Raw genomic sequence first — 20,295 nt, forward strand, 5'->3', positions numbered from 1 at the left:
CTTTACGTCAAGGGAAACCTTTACCTTTACTATCCCTTATTGTAAAGCAATTTTTCCCCTGTTGAGGTCTTCTTTTAATGCAGACGCATTCTTAAACTGTCTTTGATCCACATTCGGTATAAGACCTTAAACCAGTGTTTCTCAACCTTGGCCACTTAAAGATGTGTGGACTTCAACTCCCAGGAATCCCAGAAAACAGGTTTCTGGGAGCTGAAGTCCACACATCTTATAGTGGCCAAGGCTGAGGAACACTGCCTTGGAGGGTCTTGCTTTTGGCTTTCCTGAGTGCAAGAAACCAGTGACTCACTGTAACCTCCTAGCTTTGGAAAATAAAACCACCATTGGATCCTCTCCAGCTGTTGGTGTTTCTTGGGTGAGTTTATTTATTCATTAGATCTTTACTCCATTGCAATCTAGCAGATTCTCAGCAGCTTACAAATGCAGCAGAAATCCAATACAAAACAAAAATGCGAAGATACAGAGAAAAACTAAAAACATTGACATTCTGCAATACCACCACCACGCCAGCCAGCCAGTGATGGCAAAGGGTCTAGGCTGAATTCCAACCCCCCTCAAAACATCTGCTTTATGCCCTCTGTGCCAGCAGTGCTTCCTGGCAAAAGGTTTCCTTCACCATCTTATCATCGGCGTCTGGGCACCGATGACCCTTCACTGCTTAGCCTCTTGAATGAAGCCCACCAGGAAAACAGCTGTCTCCTTGTTATGAAGCCACCAGCATTTTGATGCAGCTTATTTGATGGGAGTCCAGAAGAATTTTGGGTCGTGTTACATAACAGGACTCCATCAACACTGACAGCGCCCCGGGGAATTGTGGCGGTGTCTCAACGAGATTTGTTTGATTTCTATAGCCTCCCATCTCAACAAGTGACTCTACAGACTCGACTCTACAGTACCTGGCCAATTGTCGCTAGATTTGGGAGCTAAACAGATCAGAATGGGAGACCACAAGGGAGCAAAAAAATTTTTTAAATGTATTCCAGAAGGTAATAGTAAATCTCTCCCATCCTATTGCCAAGAACTCTGCACAGTTGTGTCCATCGTCCCCAGGAGTCAAGCTCCTCTTGAGGTCATTTGTACCTTTACCAATCGCTGAATTTCCTAGTGATCAGGCATCTCCTCCTCTGTTTACCATTTCACGCCCCGTAGCAGGGGCTTGTCTCAATCCAAAACTGCCTTAGGATTTGACCTCTGAGGTCTTTCCCATTCTCAGCCACAGCCTGGAAGCTCAGCTGGACCTCTTGCCGTCCCGTTCTGGATTGTGGATGATTCCTGGCCGTTCTCTAGTCTTTTCTTTTCATGACTCCTGGCTGTCACCCCCACCCCACTTAACTAAGGCAAATGTTCCTGAGTGAAATGCCAGAGAATTTTAAGTACGCTGCGTGCACAATTATTAGGCAAGTTGTATTTTTGAGGATGAATTTCATTATTGAACAACTACAGTGCTCTCAGTCAATCCAAAATGTTAATAAACCTCAAACCTGAATATTTAAGAAAGTAAAAGTGAGGTTTTGGCTTTCTTAGGAGCATATCTATGTGTGCCCAATTATTGGGCAACTATTAGTGTGCAGAATCATTACGCAACTAAACGGAAAACGAAAATTCCCCCATCTCACTCGTTTATTTTCATCTGTTAAAGTGAGAATAATAACTCAAAATTTACAAATAAACATTTCTGACATTTCAAACAAAAAATCAGTGACCAATATAGCCACCCTTCTTTGCAATAACAGTCATAAGCCTTCCATTCATGCAGTCTGTCGGTTTCTTGATCTGTTGATGATCAGCTTTCTGTGCAGCAGCAACCACAACCTCCCAGACACCGTTCAGAGAGGTGTACTGTTTTCCTTCACCGTACATCTCCCATTTGAGAAGGGCCCACAAGTTCTCAATAGGGTTTAGGTCAGGTGATGGTTCTGTGGTTACACCCCAGTATCTTAGCAATTTCAAGAGTGCTGCCTCCCTCTGAAAGACTTTTTACAATATTTGACTTTTCAGAGTCAGTTAAATCTCTTTTTGGTCCATTTTGCCAGAGGAAAAGCTGCCGCCTCATAATTATGCACACCTTGATATAGGGTGTTGATCTCCTTAGGCCACACCCTCCCTCATTACACAAATACACATCACCTGATATGCTTATATCCAATAAGCATTCAGGTTTATACACCTTGGAGGTGGAAAATATGCATAAAAATGATGATACGGTCAAAATACTCACTTGCCTAATAATTGTGCACACAGTGTAATAGTTGGGAGACCCTACAGGGTAAAGTAGTTTTAAAAAATGAACTGTTTGCTATGTAATCACCATAATCTGCTTCCTGGAAGCAGGACAATCCTAAACTTAACCTGGTGACCTCCAGATTTTTAGGACTGGGAAACCTGTATTCCCAGCCAGCATATCCTTTGGCAAGCTGGTTGAGGAAAGTTGATCTAGAGCAGCGTTTCTCAGCATTCAGAGTCAGGAAATCACTCCTTATTTTGAGCTTGGATCTCCCTCGGCAAAGCTTCCACCTGTTGGTTCTTGTCCTCCTCTGGGTCTCTCCAAAAAATTAACCCACCCCTCTTCCTTGGGACAGGCCTTCCAAGGACCATTCTGCCTCCCTTTAGCCTTCTCTAGGGACAGAGTTAAACTCAAGAGACCAGTGCAGAAACAAGAAAAGATAGCTAACGAACAAAGAAGAGACTACAAAAGCAAAGAAGCGAAAGATGACTTCCGGTTTCTCCAATTCAGATATAAATACAATTTGAGATACAATCGCTTACCCGTAATGAAACCATATTAATACTGTTTCTTTCAAAGCAGACCATTCAGTCACTAAACCCCATCGTTAAAGCTTCATTTTTTTCCCATCACCCGCAAGTAGCCTAAAAGAGGTTGCCATTCTTGTTTCTCTATATTTCTTATATTGCATTTCAACTATATATCTTGAAGTTGAATAAAGTTCTTATAAAAAGGAAAGAGAGAGAGAGATCAGTGCAGAATGCTTTACTTAGGACACAAAAGGTGGCCCCGTGGGGAACCCGCCTTTCATGGGCACCCTCTTCTTGGATGGACCCCAGGTGGTCTCCCCAGATCCAGGGGCCGCCCCCCCCCTTCTCGCACCCTTGCAAACCAGCACCCTTGGCATCTTGCAACGCTTTGCTGGAGCAGAGGGGCACAGCGGGTCCCCAGCACATGGCAGCCCAGCACCCCTTCCCCGGAGGCGTCTTCCCAAGACAGCCAGAGATTGCCCGCTTCAAAAGAGCAACCAGGCTCGGAGAGGCTCCGGCCATTTATTTCCCAGGCCGATCTCCGTCGCAGCTGCGGCTGCGCAAGCGTACAGACGCAGGTATGGGAAGGCCGGAAGGGGCTTACCAATCACACCGGCGTTTCTGTAGTGTAGTGGTTATCACGTTCGCCTCACACGCGAAAGGTCCCCGGTTCGAAACCGGGCAGAAACAACCTTTTTTTTTTAAATTTCCCTTATTTCCCCTTTTTTTCCTATCTGGAATGCTGCCCCTTCAAACTGAAGGGGAGAGGGGAATGATTATTTCAAATAAGGCTGTTGCGCGGGCCTAAACTGTATTTTGGTGCTTTAACTTTGCAAAGGATTCCCCGCCCCCCGCCCAAAACGTCTACCTCAGTGTTTTTTTCAAACTTGGCAACTTTTTAGATGCTGGACTCACTTCTGGGAGTTGAAGTCCACACATCTTAAAGTTGCCAAGGTTGAGAAACCCTGCTATATATTGTACTAGGGTTGGGTGAGGATCCCGCCCCCCCAAAAAAATCAGCTCTGGAAATACCCAGTGAAAGCTATTTAGCAGCGCTTCCAAGACACCTCGATTTTGAAGTTTAAAGATTTCCAGAGGAAAGTGTATTTTTATGAAGGGGGGTTTGGCTGTGCCACACGTCTGCAATAGTTAATTTTTATTTATTTATTTATTTTTCAAATTTTATCAGTTTTATTTAGTTTTCTTCCCACTGCTTGGATATAGAGCCGCTTTCTGAATGAACAAATAGTTCCGTTTATGGGAGGGAAAATGGTAAGCGGAAGAGACTTGGACCTCATAACAGGCAAAGGTTGTTTTTTTTTAATGTTAGGGAAAAAAGGACCAGAGAATAGAAAACATGTAAATCAGGTTCTTTATGGACAATGGATTAATGGATTCCCAGAGGACTTTTAACCCTGCAGAAGAAACTGTTTTCATTATTTAACTTAGACACAATATGTCAGAAATTATTTATTAGGGAGATCTGATGATTTTACAGATCTACAGATGATTCTATTTATGCAGCCAACATAATTTTTAAAACAGGGCTTGTGGTGCTCAACAGAAGGCCTTCCAATGATACAGTGACATCATCCAGAGGGGCAGATCTGAAAAGGTTCAGACCACTTTTAGATTTTAGGAATTCTTTTTTGAATGAGAGTATTTTCCCTGGCAATTCCTGTACATACAGTAAAAGCACTCCAAAACTCAAAATCCAGTGAACATTGCATATGCTGAAATGGATGATTTGAATCTGACAGCTCAATCATTTCTGGTGCTTTTGGGTTTATGAATGGGATGCTGGAGACTTTTGTAACTGTCATCACAGAAAACTATCTGGCTAACTTTCTTATAATTCTGAAGTATTAACAGTTCTAAATTTAGCATTGTAAATGCGAAATTCAGTACTGTAAAAGTGCAGTATTGAAGTTTTTAATATTGAACAGTTCTAGAAATCCAATATGGAATTCAACAGATGTAATGAGAGTATGTTGTATAAATAACAGAATTATATTTAAAACCCAAAATATAACATAATGTTATAGACACTGGCAGATGTAAGATCCCAGGGGAAAAGTCTGATTTCATTTCACATATTCATATAAAGCTTGAGTGTTATAAAATGTGCATTTCACATTGCTTTTTCAGGTTCTATAAACTGATTTTCAAAAGGTGATTTTTAATTTTCAAAACAGTTAAAACTTTATTCCATCATGGCATTTAACAAATACCATTCTTTTTGATCAATATGTAACAAATCCCTACATAAACTAGAAAATCCACGTTCAGGTATTGGGATGCTGTGAGTAGAACTTCAATTCTTATCAATTACAAGGCATACACTTAATCAGATATAAATCTACCAAATTATCTGATAATCCTATCAGTTAGAAATTAGAAGTTCTAACTTTAGTTAGAATTTCTTTGTAAATCAAGAATCAAAGCAAAGGGATGTGCCACCAGAGACTGCGGGAATGGTTTCCACAACTCATTGAAGAGAAGTAATCGCTATTAACTTTATTTGATTAATGATATTTTAATTAAATTAAAACCAAAAGTGAAATAGCTTTCATTTGATTTGTCCTGGTCTCACCTACTTCTTTTGACAATATGGGAGTGTCACCAAACACCCACTTACTACTGTGGAAGGTCAGATGTAAAGATCTTTGCTCCTCCTTCCCGTTCCCTTTGAGGGCCCCACCCTTGCCCCTTTCAGATAAGTGGCCCTTCAAAAACAACCTGACCACAGAGAAAATTGTGGCTATGGAAAAGAGGATGAGGAGAAAGGCTAGACATCAGTTGAAGGACCTGGCAATGGCAGAGCATATTTCTGATGCAGCTATGGATCTGCAGTAGTGGAACGGGGCCCAGTGCACTAAGGAATGCCAGCTGCAGCAAAGACCCAGACACCAGCTGAGCCCCTGGAGAGTCCAGGTATGGGCAACTTTGACAAAAGCCCAGGTACAGACAAAACTGTGCAACCTTCAGCAGTCCATTGTGACTGGCTGAGGTGTAGAAGGCCTGTATCAAGGAGCTGGTGCCTTGAAGGCCTGGATGCTGAAGGACCTGGTGGGAGGTGAAGCAGGGTGGTACTCACCATCCAAGGGAAGGTCTACGACACCTGTCAGAGCTTTTCAGAGGAGATCTGCTTCAAGGACCTCCTCCATCACTGGAGGTTTCCAAGAAAACGTGGGAGAGCCAAGGATTCCTGCCCTGAGGGTGGAGGTGGGGGGTAGACTAGAAAGCTTTCAAGACTTTTTCCAACCCTGGGATTCTATGACGACCACCCTCCACTCAGTTGACCAGAGGCCACACAAGTCTTTGTGGGGCACTGTGCGTTGAGGAGGGCTTCCATTAATTAAGAAACCCCCCAAACAAGCTTATATTAAAGAAAAGTTAAAGCAGTAGGAAAAAGATACAAGAATTTAACTGAAGAACATAGTACGGTTGATAGATACAGAGTACAGAAAATAGTAATAAGAATTAGAGTAGTAAAGTTTCCAGAAATAAGAAAAACACTCTTGTTTTGTTGCAAAGAAATCTTTACTTTATACTCTTTTTCTAATTAAGGTCCCATTTGTAAGGAATTTTGTCACCCTGCCTCTGTGATTTCATCTAGCAGTTGGCTCTACAGAAGCTATTGTCAGTTTTATACCCTAGGATGACTTCTGTGTGTTCCCCTTTTTAATGGGCATGTGAGAATACTGCCAAACTTCTATCCATCATAATGGAGGCAGACAGGCCGAGAGTCGTTCTTGAAAAAATGGAAACAGTAGAAGCTGCTATGCTTTATAGCATAAAGCTTTTTCTTAAACTATCTTAAACATTAGAGCTGTCTAATGCTTTGAATTTCAAAACAGGCTTTGAAAAGTGCAGTTCAAATTCAGCCTCAGACTACAGCTCTTTAAAGCAGCTGTGTCTTCTTGTGGGATCTTGCGGCAGCTGCAGAACACTGTGCCAGGGAAAAGCTGCAGCCGCTTTAAAAAGCTGCAGACAGGGATTATGTTTGCCCTTCCTCATGCTCTGAAATATCTTTTCCAAATTATTTCTGAAGACCTTTTTTGGGGAATTGAATCTAAAGTGACACACAGCCCTAATAATTTATATTTGGTGAATAACATGGAAAAGAGAGAGGGTTCTGAGGATGCATTGATGCTGGGATCTAATCCTGGGATACAAAAAGTACTTAACCATCTTGAAATGAAAACCCACAAAACAAGAAAACCTGGGATTAAAATTGACACAAGCAATGTGGACATTTCATAACCAAGTATACCATCTGGGTTGACAAATAAACAAGAATATCTTGAGGGCTTTTTCGAAACAAGGTATTTCTTTTGATATGTCAAGATAAAGGAAGTATGACACTCTCGGTTACCTACAGCTTTTGCCAAACTTTAGGGTAGTGTTTCTCAACCTTGGTGGCTTGAAGGCTTGTGGACTTCAGCTCCCAGAATTCCCCAGCCAGCATGCACATGCCTGCTGGCTGGGGAGTTCTGGGAGTTGAAGTTCAGACATCTTAAAGTTGTTGAGATTGACAAACACTGCTTTAGGGTTAAGAGCATCTAAGTGAAGCTTGGATTTGAGTCATTTTTGAGTATTTAAAGAAGTGTTTAAATGAGTGTTTAAATGATTTGAGTGTTTAAATGATTTAGTCTTTAAGTTCTTGGTATTATTTATAAATTTTTAAACTTCTCTGGCTGCACAGATGCTTTGCCTAAAAATTATTCTCGTATTCTTTACCCCATTCATGCATTTTATGAACATTTTTATCATCTCTCCCCTGCATGAATGGTCTGGTGCTTCTTCAAATTTCCCATCTGACTGAAGTCTTTCCCACACAGGGAACATTTGTACGGTCTCTCTCCCGTATGAATTCTCTGATGCTTTTTTAAGTCTCCTCCCAGGTTGAAACCTTTCCCACACTGAGAACATTTGTATGGTCTCTCTCCAGTGTGAGTCCTTTGATGGTTCTTCAAAAGGACCGCCTGGATGAAGCACTTCCCACACTGCAAACATTTGTAGGGTTTCTCTCCAGTATGAATCCTCTGGTGCGTCTTTAAATTTCCCTTCTGATTGAAGCATTTCCCGCAGTAAGAGCATTCATACGGTTGTTCGCCGGTATGAATTCGCTGATGATTCTTCAAATCTCCCTTCTGAGTAAAGCATTTCCCACACTGAGAACATTTATTGATTCTCTCTTCGGTTCTAAGGTCTTGAGTTCTTTTTAGTGGCTGCATGTAACTAACATTCTTCCCACTTTCAGGACCGCCATTAGGCCTCCATTCTGCACAGTTAGCCGGAAATATGCTCAAACTGCCGCCTTTGCCACGTTCGGAGAATTCACAGCTTCGGTTTGCAGTTATGATTTTTTCTGGTTTACTAAAACATGAATTATAGGGCAGGTTTTCCTCTGATACAGGGCATATTTTGTATTCCTCGCCGGAATGCTCCATTCCAAGTTCTAATCTGTAGCAATACTTTCTACCGTAACAGGAGAACAACGGCATTTTATCCCAAGTGGGCTTTGTAGCACTTTGGATGATGGTAGACATACAATTCCCAGCATGCCGAGCGCACCTGTTCTCTCTCTCTGCTGCCTGCTGGATTTGGGATTCGCTTCTTCCCACTGGCATTTCCACGGCTGGTGCCATATTCCCCAAACTCAACAGCGGAACTGCCCCGTGTGTCTCTTCTGATCTCTTTCCTCCATCCTGAATACCCTCCACCTTCACCAGGCTTCTCTTTCCATCACCTACAGTGACAAAGAAAATAATTTTCCTCCTGATCTGCTGACACTTTTCAAGATTCCTATGGCTGCCCACTCACAGACTTGATCTCGTGAATTAGTTCATTAAATCCAGCCTACCCTAGGATATCTGCACCAACCCCTCCACATCAAGCTTCCAAACAACCATAAATGCATAGCACTTTGGAAGAGTATTTGAGGCAGTGGAGTAGCATATAAACCAAATTAAATGAGTAAACAAATACATTTCAGGCAGTCGTCATTTAGTGACCACAACTGGGAATGGCAACTCAGCGAAGAAGTTGCTAAGTGGAACTCCAACTGTGTGTATGATCTGACTTCAGCTTTCCTTTGCTTTACACACCTGCGAAGGTCGTAAATGGGAGGACTGGTGGTAAAGTTACTTTTTCATCACTGTCATAACTGTGAATGGTCACTAAATGAGGCAGTTGCTAAATGAGGACTACCTGTAGTCTGCTTTTTCGCACGGTCCAGTCAATCCACCCTTCGTTCAGAGGCTACACGTTCTTCATTACATACCATTAATCATAGCATCTAGCATGCATTGTATGAATTAATAAATACACATTTTAATGACCGATAAAGGCTAGAAAGATTCTCTTTTTAAATGAGAGAATTCAGGGCTGCCTTTTGCAAATTAAAACTCCTCTGAGCAATTAAGAGCTGCTAGAAGTTGAAGGGTGCGAGGGTGACCTTGAAGGACAGAGGGACGAGATGCTGCCTAGGGAACGATCAGATGAAAGGAAAGGGAGTCCGAGAGAGGGTGACGGTCTAAGGAAGAAACTCAGGAAAGACCCGCCCTGACCACTCAAGTGATAAAGGGCCAGTTCGGTCTAGTGGTCAAGGTGCTGGGCTAAAAACCAGGAGGCTGTGAGTTCTAGTCCCACCTTAGGCATGAAAGCCGGCTGGGTGACCTTAGGCCAGTCCCTCTTTCTCAGCCTAAGAGCCAATCGGGTGTGGTAGGAGAGTTCTAGTCCCGCCTTAGGCATGAAAGCCAGCTGGGCAACCTTGGGCCAGTCCCTCTTTCTCAGCCCAAGAGCCAATCAGGCGTGGTATGGGAGTTCTAGTCCCGCCTTAGGCATGAAAGCCAGCTGGGCGACTTTGGGCCAGTCTCTCTCTCACCCAAGAGCCAATCAGGCATGGTATGAGAGTTCTAGTCCCGCCTTAGGCATGAAAGCCAGCTGGGCGACCTTGGGCCAGTCTCTCTCTCTCTCAGCCCACCTCACCTCACAGGGTTGTTGTTGTGGGGAAAACAGGAGGAGGAAGGAGTGTGAGCTATGTTGGCCCCCTTCAGTTATTTATAAAAATAATAAAGGCGGGATAGAAAATAAAATAAAATAAATAAATAAATAGGGAGGGTGGGAGATTTGTACTTTCAGACTTGCAAGATTCTGCTAATGTAGCCTTACAATAAAGTAGAATCAGTTCCTCTAGTTGTGTTTCCGGTCTGGTCTACCTGGAAGGGCTGACACAGGGATTCCTCTTGCATAATTCAGAATCCCAAAGAAACACCACAGCACTGAGTCAGACCAGCACAAAGGATATATGCTCTTCAAGTACACATTTACCTCTGCGTCCCAGAACGACCTTCCTGATACCTCTGATTTCTCTACTTAATTTTGGAAGAGGGGACACCCAGGAGTGCTTCAAAGCAAAGGTATCTCCAGGATCCCGGGCATTCACCAAAATGACAACAGGAGCGTACCACCAGCCCTGCCTTTTTCAAACATGAGTGCAAACTCACAAGGCACCACAAAAGGGATGGGGTTTGGGGCCTGACAGTGCAGTGCTGTTTCCATCTTTCCCCCCAACCAAGCCCCACCAAGTCTCAAGTGAAGCCAGAAACACTCCAAAGATGCAAAGGAGAAAGAAGATTGGCGTCACTGCCTCTTTATACTGAAAGGAAAAAATAGCCAACGAAGAGACAGTACCACCCCTGTTTTGGAAATGAGGGGGCCTGGGGAAGGCTGTGGGGAGAGATGGACCAGGAGGCAAAGCAGAACTTCAGAGGAAAACTGGTCAGGCTCAAAAAAGGTTGGGAGGGAAGCAAGGGAAAGGAATGGATGCACAAAGGGTTTCTCAAACAGGGTTCCGTGGCACCCTCGAGTTCCATGGGAGGTCACAATTTATTTAAAAAGTTATTTCAAATTCAGGCAACTTCACATTAAAGAGGTAAGTTTCATTCTTTATTTTCAGTTTAAGGACACTGTGAATGCATCTATACAGGCCTACCCATGAAACAAATATAATAATTTTGTAACTTCTGGCCTATATTTGAGCCTGAATGTGCAGGGGTTCTCCGAGGCCTGAAAAATATTTCAAGGGTTCCTCCAGGGTCAAAAGGTTGAGAAAGGCTGGGAGTACAGGTGTGTGAAGGTGTGCTGGGAGGGCGATCCTGAAGTAGAGAGGAGGAATTGTAGGTGTGCTTATTTTTGTTTTACTTGTCATTAATTGTTTTTCTCGGTTTCAGTTGTTGTGAGCCATCCAGAGTCTTTGGCCTACAAAACTGATAAATAAATAGATAGATCTTGCGATTGTGCAAGAAAGAAAAAGTGAATCTTCAGCGGGTGCATCTGAATAAGGCAGAGTACTGTGGGTTCAAAAGATCATATTTGCTTTTGGGGACACACACCCCTCCCTGCTTCACCATCCCATTACTGCTTTTTAGCCTCAGCATTTCTGTGAAACAGTGGCCTTGTTTCTTTGGAGAACAATCTTTTGAAAAAGGGGCCTTATTGATTCTTTTATTCAATTTATAAGGCTGCCCATCTCACCAAGGCAAACCTGGGTGGGAAATACATTTTAAAAAATCAGCGTTAAGGACAAAAAATATAAACATAACATAAACAGGGAAGCAGAAAGGAATGGCAACCAAGAAAAAAAACCCATCCATAATCCTTCAACCAATAACACCTCACAGGATTGACTAACCTCCCAACTCTCATGTTTAGGGAAATAGAAAGGCCCGAAGGACTTCTGGATGGGTTCTAAGTTCTAATCTGTAGCCATACTTCTTCTTTTCTTTACAGGCGGCCAATCAGACCGGCTGAAGCTTAGCAGATTTTCTGGCACTGGGAAGGAAACTTACCCAAACCATCTGCATTCCCACCACCCTCCTGGAGGACTTGCCAGGCGAAGGTCTCTTGGCTCGGCTGGGCGAAGTGCCGCTTGACAATTTGCAAAGTCGCAACCATTTTGGGGTGTTCTGTGCAACTCTGCAATAGAAAAAGATAGCCCTTTATCTGCAATGCACAACCAAGGAAGCAAGATTCACATGGAGTTTTATTAATTGGGTCTAATGCCAGGAGGAAAAAGGGGAGTCGGGATACAGAATCTTGGAAACCCTCATTGAAATCCTTCAAGCCCTCATTGATGAGTGACTTCGTGAGTCTCTCTGAATGTCTGAACTTCTTTCTCCCAGATTGCTTCACCTCTTTCATCACAGAAGACTGAAACATTAATCTGCTCTTAATTCACATGTGGCTAATTAAAAAACTACTAAGCAAGGTTATGTTGCAAACATGTCCATTTGATGTCAGCACCTGATCATTCGAGCATTCACACAATCACAGTCAGGAGGCTGGGAGTCCTTTAACTGTTTTAATGAAGTGTAATGAACGGTACAGAAGGCAAGCTGCGAATAAAGATTTCCCGCTCAAACCTAACTTAAAAACTACATTCTCTTAGTTAGTCCCCTTTCCCATGAAACCATGTCACCCCTCATCCCATCCAGTTGGTATTCCTGGCATATCTCAACCCCGTGTCCTTGATGTCCTCCATAGCCATAATAAACCACTCTACACTCCAACTTCACACCCCCTCCCATCTGGCGACACGGAGTCCATTCCTTAGAGAAGGAAATGATGGGAGATGCTCCGATAAGGGTTTCTGTGAAACCTTTGATCGGGGGGATCTGGCATTTGAGTTGAGAAGGTTCCTTACACCTGCAGGTTGTACAGACATTCCTCTTTGATCGGCGGATAAGGACCAGTTTTCACCAGTTAGAGACAAAGGTGATTGTCCCAACTCGTTAGCCCAAGTAGAGTTCCTTTCATCTATTCACTTTTTTAATATAATTGTATTAAAGACTTTTTAAAAAAAAAGACGATTAAAAACTAATACAAACCAATATAAAGTGAGAAAAAGAAAAGAAGAAAGAAGACAAAAAGAAAGCTAAAAGTACAAGAAAGGGGGGAAAAGGAAAGAAAAATAGAAAAGAAAGAAAAAATACAAAAAAGTAGCTTCCAATCGTCTTTACAGCAGTACAATAATAAATTTACTTCTTGCTCTATGGTTATAAAATACCTCTCTTCTTTCTATAATCTATTCTGTCTAATCATCAAAGCCATAAATCATAAGTTCATTTTTTTCTGTTCCACACAAAAAGTCCATAAGGGGTTTCCAGTCAGCAATAAACGCAGATATTGTCTTTTCTCTGATCAGAGAAGTCACTTTGGCCATCTCAGCAAGTTCCATCATCTTCACCAACCATCCCTCCGTTGTGGCTAGTGCCGAATCTTTCCATCTTTGTGCATACAATAACCTCACTGCAGTTATCATGTGTAAAAATAAAGTTCCGTGACTTTTTCCCAACTATTTGTCCATCAATCTCAAAAGAAAAACTTCTGGTCTCAATTGTATATTAATCTTTAAAATCCTCTGAATCAGTGTATGCATTTGAATCCCAAATTTTCTAGCTTTTATACATGTAGCCCAACTAGCCTTTTCTAACTAGTTCCTAACACTGTCTGCAGGTTCTGGCTGTTTCAATTTTTCCCTTTATTAACCAGGCTCCCTCCACACTAGAAGCAGGGGGGACTCATCTGCTCTGGAGATTGCCCTCTGCCACGAAGAACGTGGTGTATCAGGAAATATGGCTGTACTGATCATGGGGGATGGCTAAAAGAATCACAATGAGAAATTGGAAAAGTGATATTATTCCAGATGTCAAGGAATGGTTATCGGAAATGTGTGATCCCTTTGTTTTGAAAAAGGCAAGATTTTCTACTAATCAAAAGATAAAATAATGTGTGTTACTAAGGCAGAGATTTTCTGACAGCTTACAATAATATTTTGTATTGCTTATTACAGTAGTATTTTTATTACTAAACCAGTGACTGCGATAAGTATAAAATAGAAGGTAGATTTCCCGCCCTTATTCTTGTTTGTATTTTTAGTTTATTTAAGGTTGACTCTTTTCTAATTTTTTAAAGTTTTTTTTAAGTTTAAAGATTGTTTTGTTGTGTATGTAATGAAAAATATATATATTTTTTAAAAGATGCCTTAGTCTTGAAGCATTTAAAAACCTAAATACCTCCTCTCTCTGCTGGTTTTTATCTATTTATTATACTTTTATTTACTGCAGTTTACACTCCTTATCTGAGATTTGTGAGAACTGAAATCCTGAAAGGTGAGATAGAGATATTTGATATAAAGAAATGTATGTTTCCTGGATACTTCTATATAGTACAGATAGTCTTCGCTTAACAACCACAATTGAGACCAGAATTTCAGTTGCTAAGCAAAGCAGTCATTCAGTGAATCTGACCCAATTTTATGACCTTTTGGGGTGGTCATTCAGTGAACCACATGGTCATTAAGCAAATAATGCAGTTCCCCATTGATTTTGCTTGCCAGAAGCTGGCCGAGAAAGTTGAAAATTGTGATCATGTGACCATGGGACACTGCGACGGTCATAAATGTGAACCGGTTGACAAGCACCCAAATTGTGATCATGTGACTGCAGGGACGCTGCGACAGTCTTAAGTGTGAGGACTGGTCATATATCATTTTTTTCAACACAGTTGTAAGTCCAAACTGTCACCAAACAACTGGTTGTTAAGCGAGGACTATCTGTACAGCTGGGCAAAGCTTTGGAAATAGGAGTGCAAACACAGCCCCTATCTGTGACTCATGACAGCAGTCACATCCTTTTCTAGGCTGATACAGCAGAAAGACGCAGCTGCTTGAATGAGCCATAGGTAGATATTTCATAGCCATTTCCTATACTCCCACGCTGGAACGATACAAATGGATTCCCTAGGATGCCAATTACCTTCCTCTCATTATTTAGGACCATCCCCTGTTCTTCTGAAGAAAGAGATGAATTAGCTTCCTTTGGAGATTGGATCCCAATGCCTGCAAGTGATAGAAAACAGATTTTAGAAGGATTGCTGGCCCTTTCTTTTAGTCCAGAGTGAACAGACGCAAAAGAGGACAAATACCTCTCATACACAGCTGGGAAAAATGGGAATTTTTCTAAAGGAGACCAGTGATTAAATGGGAAAAATGTACCTCTTCTGAAACTTCAGTTTCTTGTAACTTAAATTCTCTGTAAGAGAGCCAGTTTGGTGTAGTGGTTAAGGCATCAGGCTAGAAACCAGGAGACCATGAGTTCTTGTCCTGCCTTGGGCACAAAGCCAGCTGGGTGACCTTGGGCCAGTCACTTGCTCTCAGCCCCAGGAAGAAGGCAAGGGCAAACCACTTCTGAAAAACCTTGCCAAGAAAACTGCAGGGACTCGTTCAGGCAGTCTCTGAGAATCGGACACAACTGAATGGATTAAAAAAAAATTCTCTGTGGCCTTGTCCTCTTCCCCACCATAAGGGAACATAACTAGTAATTCTCTCTTACTATTTAATTTGATCCTTTCTTGTGATGGACATGAGGCAGCCCTCTATCCACACATAATTAGCAGTTGTTTTGATGAAGTTCTGCTCTGGTCTACCAGCTCACATCTCACAAGCTTTATCCAAGGAGAAATAGGTCAAGGGAAAATAAAGACAGAAAACCTGACCAGATTCTGATCCAAGTGGGATGTAGAATGCTAGAACTTGCAAAAAACAGTCTGCATCTGTCAGGACACGCAGAGAGGCCAAACGCTCTTTTCTTTTGGAATGCAACTGGTGGAGCGAGCAATCAAAATTTCCACCTCTGCAAAAACAGATGCAGGTTTAGGAAGCTGACCATTTTTCAAGATGTCAGCCAGAAATGACAAACTTATTCAACCCTCAGTGACTTCTAAGCCAGCCGCTTTGAACTCCACATCACCTTTTGGTTGGCTCTCTTTACAGCTCCCTCCCTCAGCCTCTTCGCCTGGCTCCAAGAAATCCACGTGCTCCTCCTTTAACGGCGTCTGAAAGAGTGAGAACGATCCAGTTCAGAACACGAGGACCGGACAGCGAAAGTAACTCCTGTGGAAAGAGACATCTCTGGACCTCTTCAACCTGTCCTCTTCACCTGAATTGATTTTGCCACAGAATGAAAGATCTCAGTAGCCACATGACAAGGCTGTTCTAGTCCACATTAGGCTACACAACTAGAAAAAAGCACATAGTTGGTGCTTCATTCTCAACCAAGTGTAGCTGCTGGAAGCTTCAAAAGGTGCAGTATTTTCACCACCGCTATATTCCACCGCCCCTGCGAATTCCCTTCCCATTGAAAGCCTTATGTTCACAATTGTTTTGCCCAAATACACACACACAGACACACACACACACACACACATATTTTTAACAGAACAGCTTTAAGCTGTAGTTTATGGGCCGTTAGCAAAGTTAAGGGCTATCTTATCTTCAGGCAATAGGAACAAATATTTATATAGATTAATAACTGGAACACATCACCTGCCACCTGCCTGGCTTGAGGTCTTGATGGCTCCTCAGGAACTCCTCCACCAGGGCCACCGCCTGGGAACATGTGTCCGGCCCTCCTGCCCGGATCCAGCTCTGGAGCTCCGGTGGGAGGCTGGCCAGGAACTGCTCCAGGATCAGCAGCTCCAGGATCTGCTCCTTGGTGCGCCTCTCCGGCCTCAGCCACTGGAGACAAAGTTCCTGCAGTTGGCTGTGGATCCTCCAGGGATCCCCCACCTCCTGGCAGCAGAACTGCCGAAAATGCTGCCGCTGCGCCTCCGTTCTCAGGGCTTCCCCTCGCAAGATGGCCGCCTTGACCTTCCCATAGTCCTCTTGGTCTCCGGCTTCCAGGGCTCGGAAGGCCTCTTCCACTCCTCCGCTCAGGGCCGGCAGGAGGCGGGCCGCCCACTCTCCCCTGGGCCAGCGGCAGGCTGTGGCCACCTGCTCAAAGGAGGCCAGGAAGGCCTTGGGGTCTTCCCAGGGAGAGGCCTCCACCATCAGTGCTTGTCCTCGGCCATTGTGAGTGGACTGCATGGTTTTCAGAAACTCCTGCCACTGGGCTTCCCAGTGCTCTTCCGTCCCAACCAAAGGCTCCACTTTGATTTTTTGTGATGCCCCCCATGCTGGCAGCTCCGTCATATGCAGAGGCTGAACCAGGCTGGTTGGTTTTCCCGCTCCTTCCGACCCTTCTTCTGTTTCCAGTCCTGCAAAATGTTGCTCTTTCATCGCTGTTTCTCCAGATTCTTTGCTCTGGAATTCTGCCGAGAGGGCATTCCCAGGGTTAGATCAGTTTCAGCAGAATAGCTTACAAACCTCTAGCATTGAAGAGATTGCACACAGTTGGAAAGAAGACCTTGGCTGCCCCACAATCTTTTTTCTACATTCTGAAAAAAATGGGTAGACTCTTAAAAAAACAGTCCTTCCCACCCCCAGATTCATCTCCTGATTGCAGGAACTTTTTAGGTAAGAAATATCATTTTTATTAAAGTCACTGAGCAACAAACATTTCTTAGATAACAAGATACTTCTTTCAAAAAGAGGAAAGATAATAGGTGCCAGCATACCCTTGGCATCCCAAATGGTATCCAGTCACAAGATCAGGCTTAAATAAACAGCACAGTTTAGGGTTCACGAGTTTCCCCAAACTCACGAGAATTCAGAGTTCTTGCATGAGATTTCATGAGACTCTGGCACGCTTGGATGACAAGAGCCAAAAAGTTGTAAGATTTGAGGTGCCCCCAGCTGGGGTTGCCAAGCTCCAGCTTTACAAGGAGCTTGTACAAGAACTCCTTTACAAGGAGCTTTACAAGAACTCCTTCTTGGACAATTTTATCTGCAAGTCAATAATAATTGAATAATCATAGGGCTGGAAAGGAACTCTGAGGTCATCTAGTCCAACCCCCTGCCAGGGCAGGAATCCTCAGACCGTGCCAGACAAATGGCTGTCCAATCTTTTCTTGATGTTTTTGGATGTTTTCTAACCTCCAAATCTGCCCCGGAGATCTCTCATCCAAGTACTAACCAACCCAGCCTTACTCTCCTTGTTCACATAGGTTTATTATGATGGTGAGAGTGTCTCACACTTTAGAGACACCAACAGAAGAGAATATATGCAGCTCAGGGTTGAACTGTGGAGGTCAAGGCACTACCAAGGAGAAAACGACACCCTGCCAACACTGGCAGGGCAAGCTACTGTATATAGGCAGGAAACCCCACACTCGCTGGCACTGATGATGTTGCCTAGTTGGGTAATGAAACGTCTGCAAGCAAACCACCCAGCTGAGAGAGCACCGCGCACTCCACACTTTAAGGATACAACGCCCTTAAATCAGACACTCCTCCATTCATTCTGCTGCTCGCTTCGACGCGGCGCAACATTCACGCACAGGAGGTCCATGAAGAATAACTGTTTTCATGGCTAACGGAATCTTCTGGGGCTGATGAGGCTGGCCTTGCCGAGCTTCCATTCAGGACTCTCTGGCGAGAATTCAGCGGCGGGTCGGACAGCGAGGACCCCCACCCCCGGGAAGTGACGGGACCTCGAAGGAGGAGGATGGAGGTTTCCCCTTCCTGCTCCGCGTCCAGGAGCCACCGAGAATCTGGCCCGCACCGCTGGCGGGAAGCGCGGGCAAAGTGCGCCGTGCAATGCCGTGCATGAGCCTAGGGGTGGAACCGGGCCGGAGGAAGGGCGCGCGGGCGATCCGGGACGGAGGCCGGAGATGCAATGAGGCTCTGCGCCTTCCCTGCCCAGGATTGCAAGCCGGAGGCCGCCCTGCTCCAGCCGCACCAGCCCCGGATCAGGTCGCACTGCAAGCGCCCAGGTGGTCGCCCGTCTCCCCTTACCTCGGCCCGGTAGGGGCGGCGGCGGGCCCGGATTCCCACGGGACTCCCTCCCGGCGGCTGCAGCAGCTCCCACCGATCGCCGCCTCGCACCCCCTCCGGCCCGCAGCCGCAGCGGAGGCCGGTCGCCACATCGCCCCCTCCCGGGCGGCGCGCCAATTGCGCCTCCGCCGCGGCGCCGAGTAAAAGGCGGGGTGGATCCCCGAAGATGCAGAGGAGCAGCGGGAGATCGATGCCCTTTCGGCGTCCGGTTACGTGTCTGGCTGTGGGCCGTCATGAAGAACTAATTCCTGCCCGCTTTCCATTTTTTTTTTTAACTGATTGATTGAATTCATGTGGCCGCCCATCTCACTTGCACGCGAGTCTGGGCGGCGTACGCAATTAAAAGACAACTAACAATCACAGCCTGCAACCATAAAACCCAGCTAGGAAAACCTAGTTAAAAACCTAAACGAACCAAAAGGCAGGAGAACGGCTGCCCGTTCAATGCTACACATCCCGTCTTAAAACTGGAGTAAGAATTGGCGGTGGAGATTTGGGGATGGGAGGAGGATGCATATGAAGGCAAGGATGGCAGTAGGGTGAAATACCGCAGTTCAGCTGTTCGTGAGAATCTGGTGCTCTTGGATGAGTGTCAGAATCTTACAAGATTTGAGATGCCCCCAACTGGGTTGCCAAGCTCCGACTTTACATAGAGCACAACTCCTCCTTGGACAGTTTTATCTGCAAGTCAATAATAATTCAACAATCACAGAGCTGGAAGGGAATTTCGAGGTCATCTAGTCCAACCCTCTGAGCGCAGCATATTTCAACGGTCAAAGATAGCTCCCGAATAGTCAGAAACCAAATATTTTCTTTTTTCTTTATTTTTCTTTTCTTTTTCTATTGGTATTTTGATCGTTGTCAAATTTATCTTTTCGTTTTCTTTTCAATATGCCCAAACAACATTAAGTGGAGGTCTTAATACTAAGACCAAAATCTTTATTATATAACAAATATGTTGAGAAAACCTGCAGGGGTTCTTTGCTATATTTAATTCTGGATGAAAAAGCCAAATAATCTTACGCTTATGAACAGTGACATTTTAAATCATAATTAACATTGATAGGATTTCTTTTTTTTTGTTATCTTCAATAGTTTAAACCTGTGCTGGCTGGGGAATTCTGGGAGTTGAAGTCCACAGATCTTAAAGTGGCCAAGGTTGAGAAACACTGGTTTAAACTATTTAAACATTAAAGCATTAATACATATACATACATATTCACACACATATACGTATAGGGCCAAGCAGATCATTCATCCCAGAGAGAATCAGTGTGAATAATGCCTTTGTGGAATGGTCATTTCTGGGATCCAACACATGTCTTTGTATAAAGTCACCTTCTGGTAATCAGTTTTCAAAATGCCTCCATGATGGTTGCTTTATGATTTGCTGTAGAATCAATCTGTATCAGTAATTGACAGGTTTGTATGGGCCTTTTCTCCATTTTTTTTTGTTTTTTTACACACACACACGCACGCACACACGCAGCTGATTCTGGACAAAAATCAGCCAATGCCGTTCTAAAGTTTTTCCGAAGCAAAGGCAGGCACTATATTCCAGCAGCTCTTAAGCTCTTCCAGGCGAAGTCATTAGCCCGGCTCCTTTACGGGTCCTGCATTGGTGCTCCGACTTCAAGCATTACACCTCTGGAAAGAGTGCAGTCCAGATTTATTAGAGCAGTACTCCAAATGCCCAAATGTGTGACAAACGCTCAACTTCTATTGGAAGTTGGCATGATAAA

At 43.9% G+C, this 20,295-nt stretch overlaps 2 protein-coding genes and 1 non-coding gene across 3 annotated transcripts; 1 reads left to right on the forward strand and 2 right to left on the reverse strand.

Annotated features, from left to right (window-relative positions):
* The first annotated feature begins 3,389 nt into the window (after nucleotides 1-3,389).
* TRNAV-CAC (transfer RNA valine (anticodon CAC)) lies at nucleotides 3,390-3,462 on the forward strand. The gene has a single exon. It is a non-coding gene; the product is annotated as a tRNA-Val (tRNA).
* A 2,554-nt stretch (nucleotides 3,463-6,016) lies between these two features.
* Nucleotides 6,017-11,818, reverse strand: LOC134492135 (zinc finger protein 501-like). Its single transcript, XM_063296305.1, has 2 exons — nucleotides 11,631-11,818; nucleotides 6,017-8,527 (listed from the first exon to the last, which is right to left on the reverse strand). The coding sequence occupies exons 1-2, from the start codon at nucleotides 11,734-11,736 to the stop codon at nucleotides 7,545-7,547; spliced, it is 1,089 nt and encodes a 362-aa protein (XP_063152375.1). The 5' UTR covers nucleotides 11,737-11,818; the 3' UTR covers nucleotides 6,017-7,544.
* A 2,659-nt stretch (nucleotides 11,819-14,477) lies between these two features.
* Nucleotides 14,478-17,097, reverse strand: LOC134489838 (zinc finger and SCAN domain-containing protein 32-like). The gene is made up of 3 exons (XM_063292704.1): nucleotides 16,166-17,097; nucleotides 15,591-15,675; nucleotides 14,478-14,680 (listed from the first exon to the last, which is right to left on the reverse strand). Exons 1-3 carry the CDS (start codon nucleotides 16,895-16,897, stop codon nucleotides 14,478-14,480), a joined length of 1,020 nt encoding a protein of 339 aa, XP_063148774.1. The 5' UTR covers nucleotides 16,898-17,097.
* Nucleotides 17,098-20,295: the final 3,198 nt, after the last annotated feature.

Source organism: Candoia aspera, chromosome 2 (assembly GCF_035149785.1).
Source record: "Candoia aspera isolate rCanAsp1 chromosome 2, rCanAsp1.hap2, whole genome shotgun sequence".
In the NCBI taxonomy this organism is placed as follows: Eukaryota; Metazoa; Chordata; class Lepidosauria; order Squamata; family Boidae; genus Candoia; species Candoia aspera.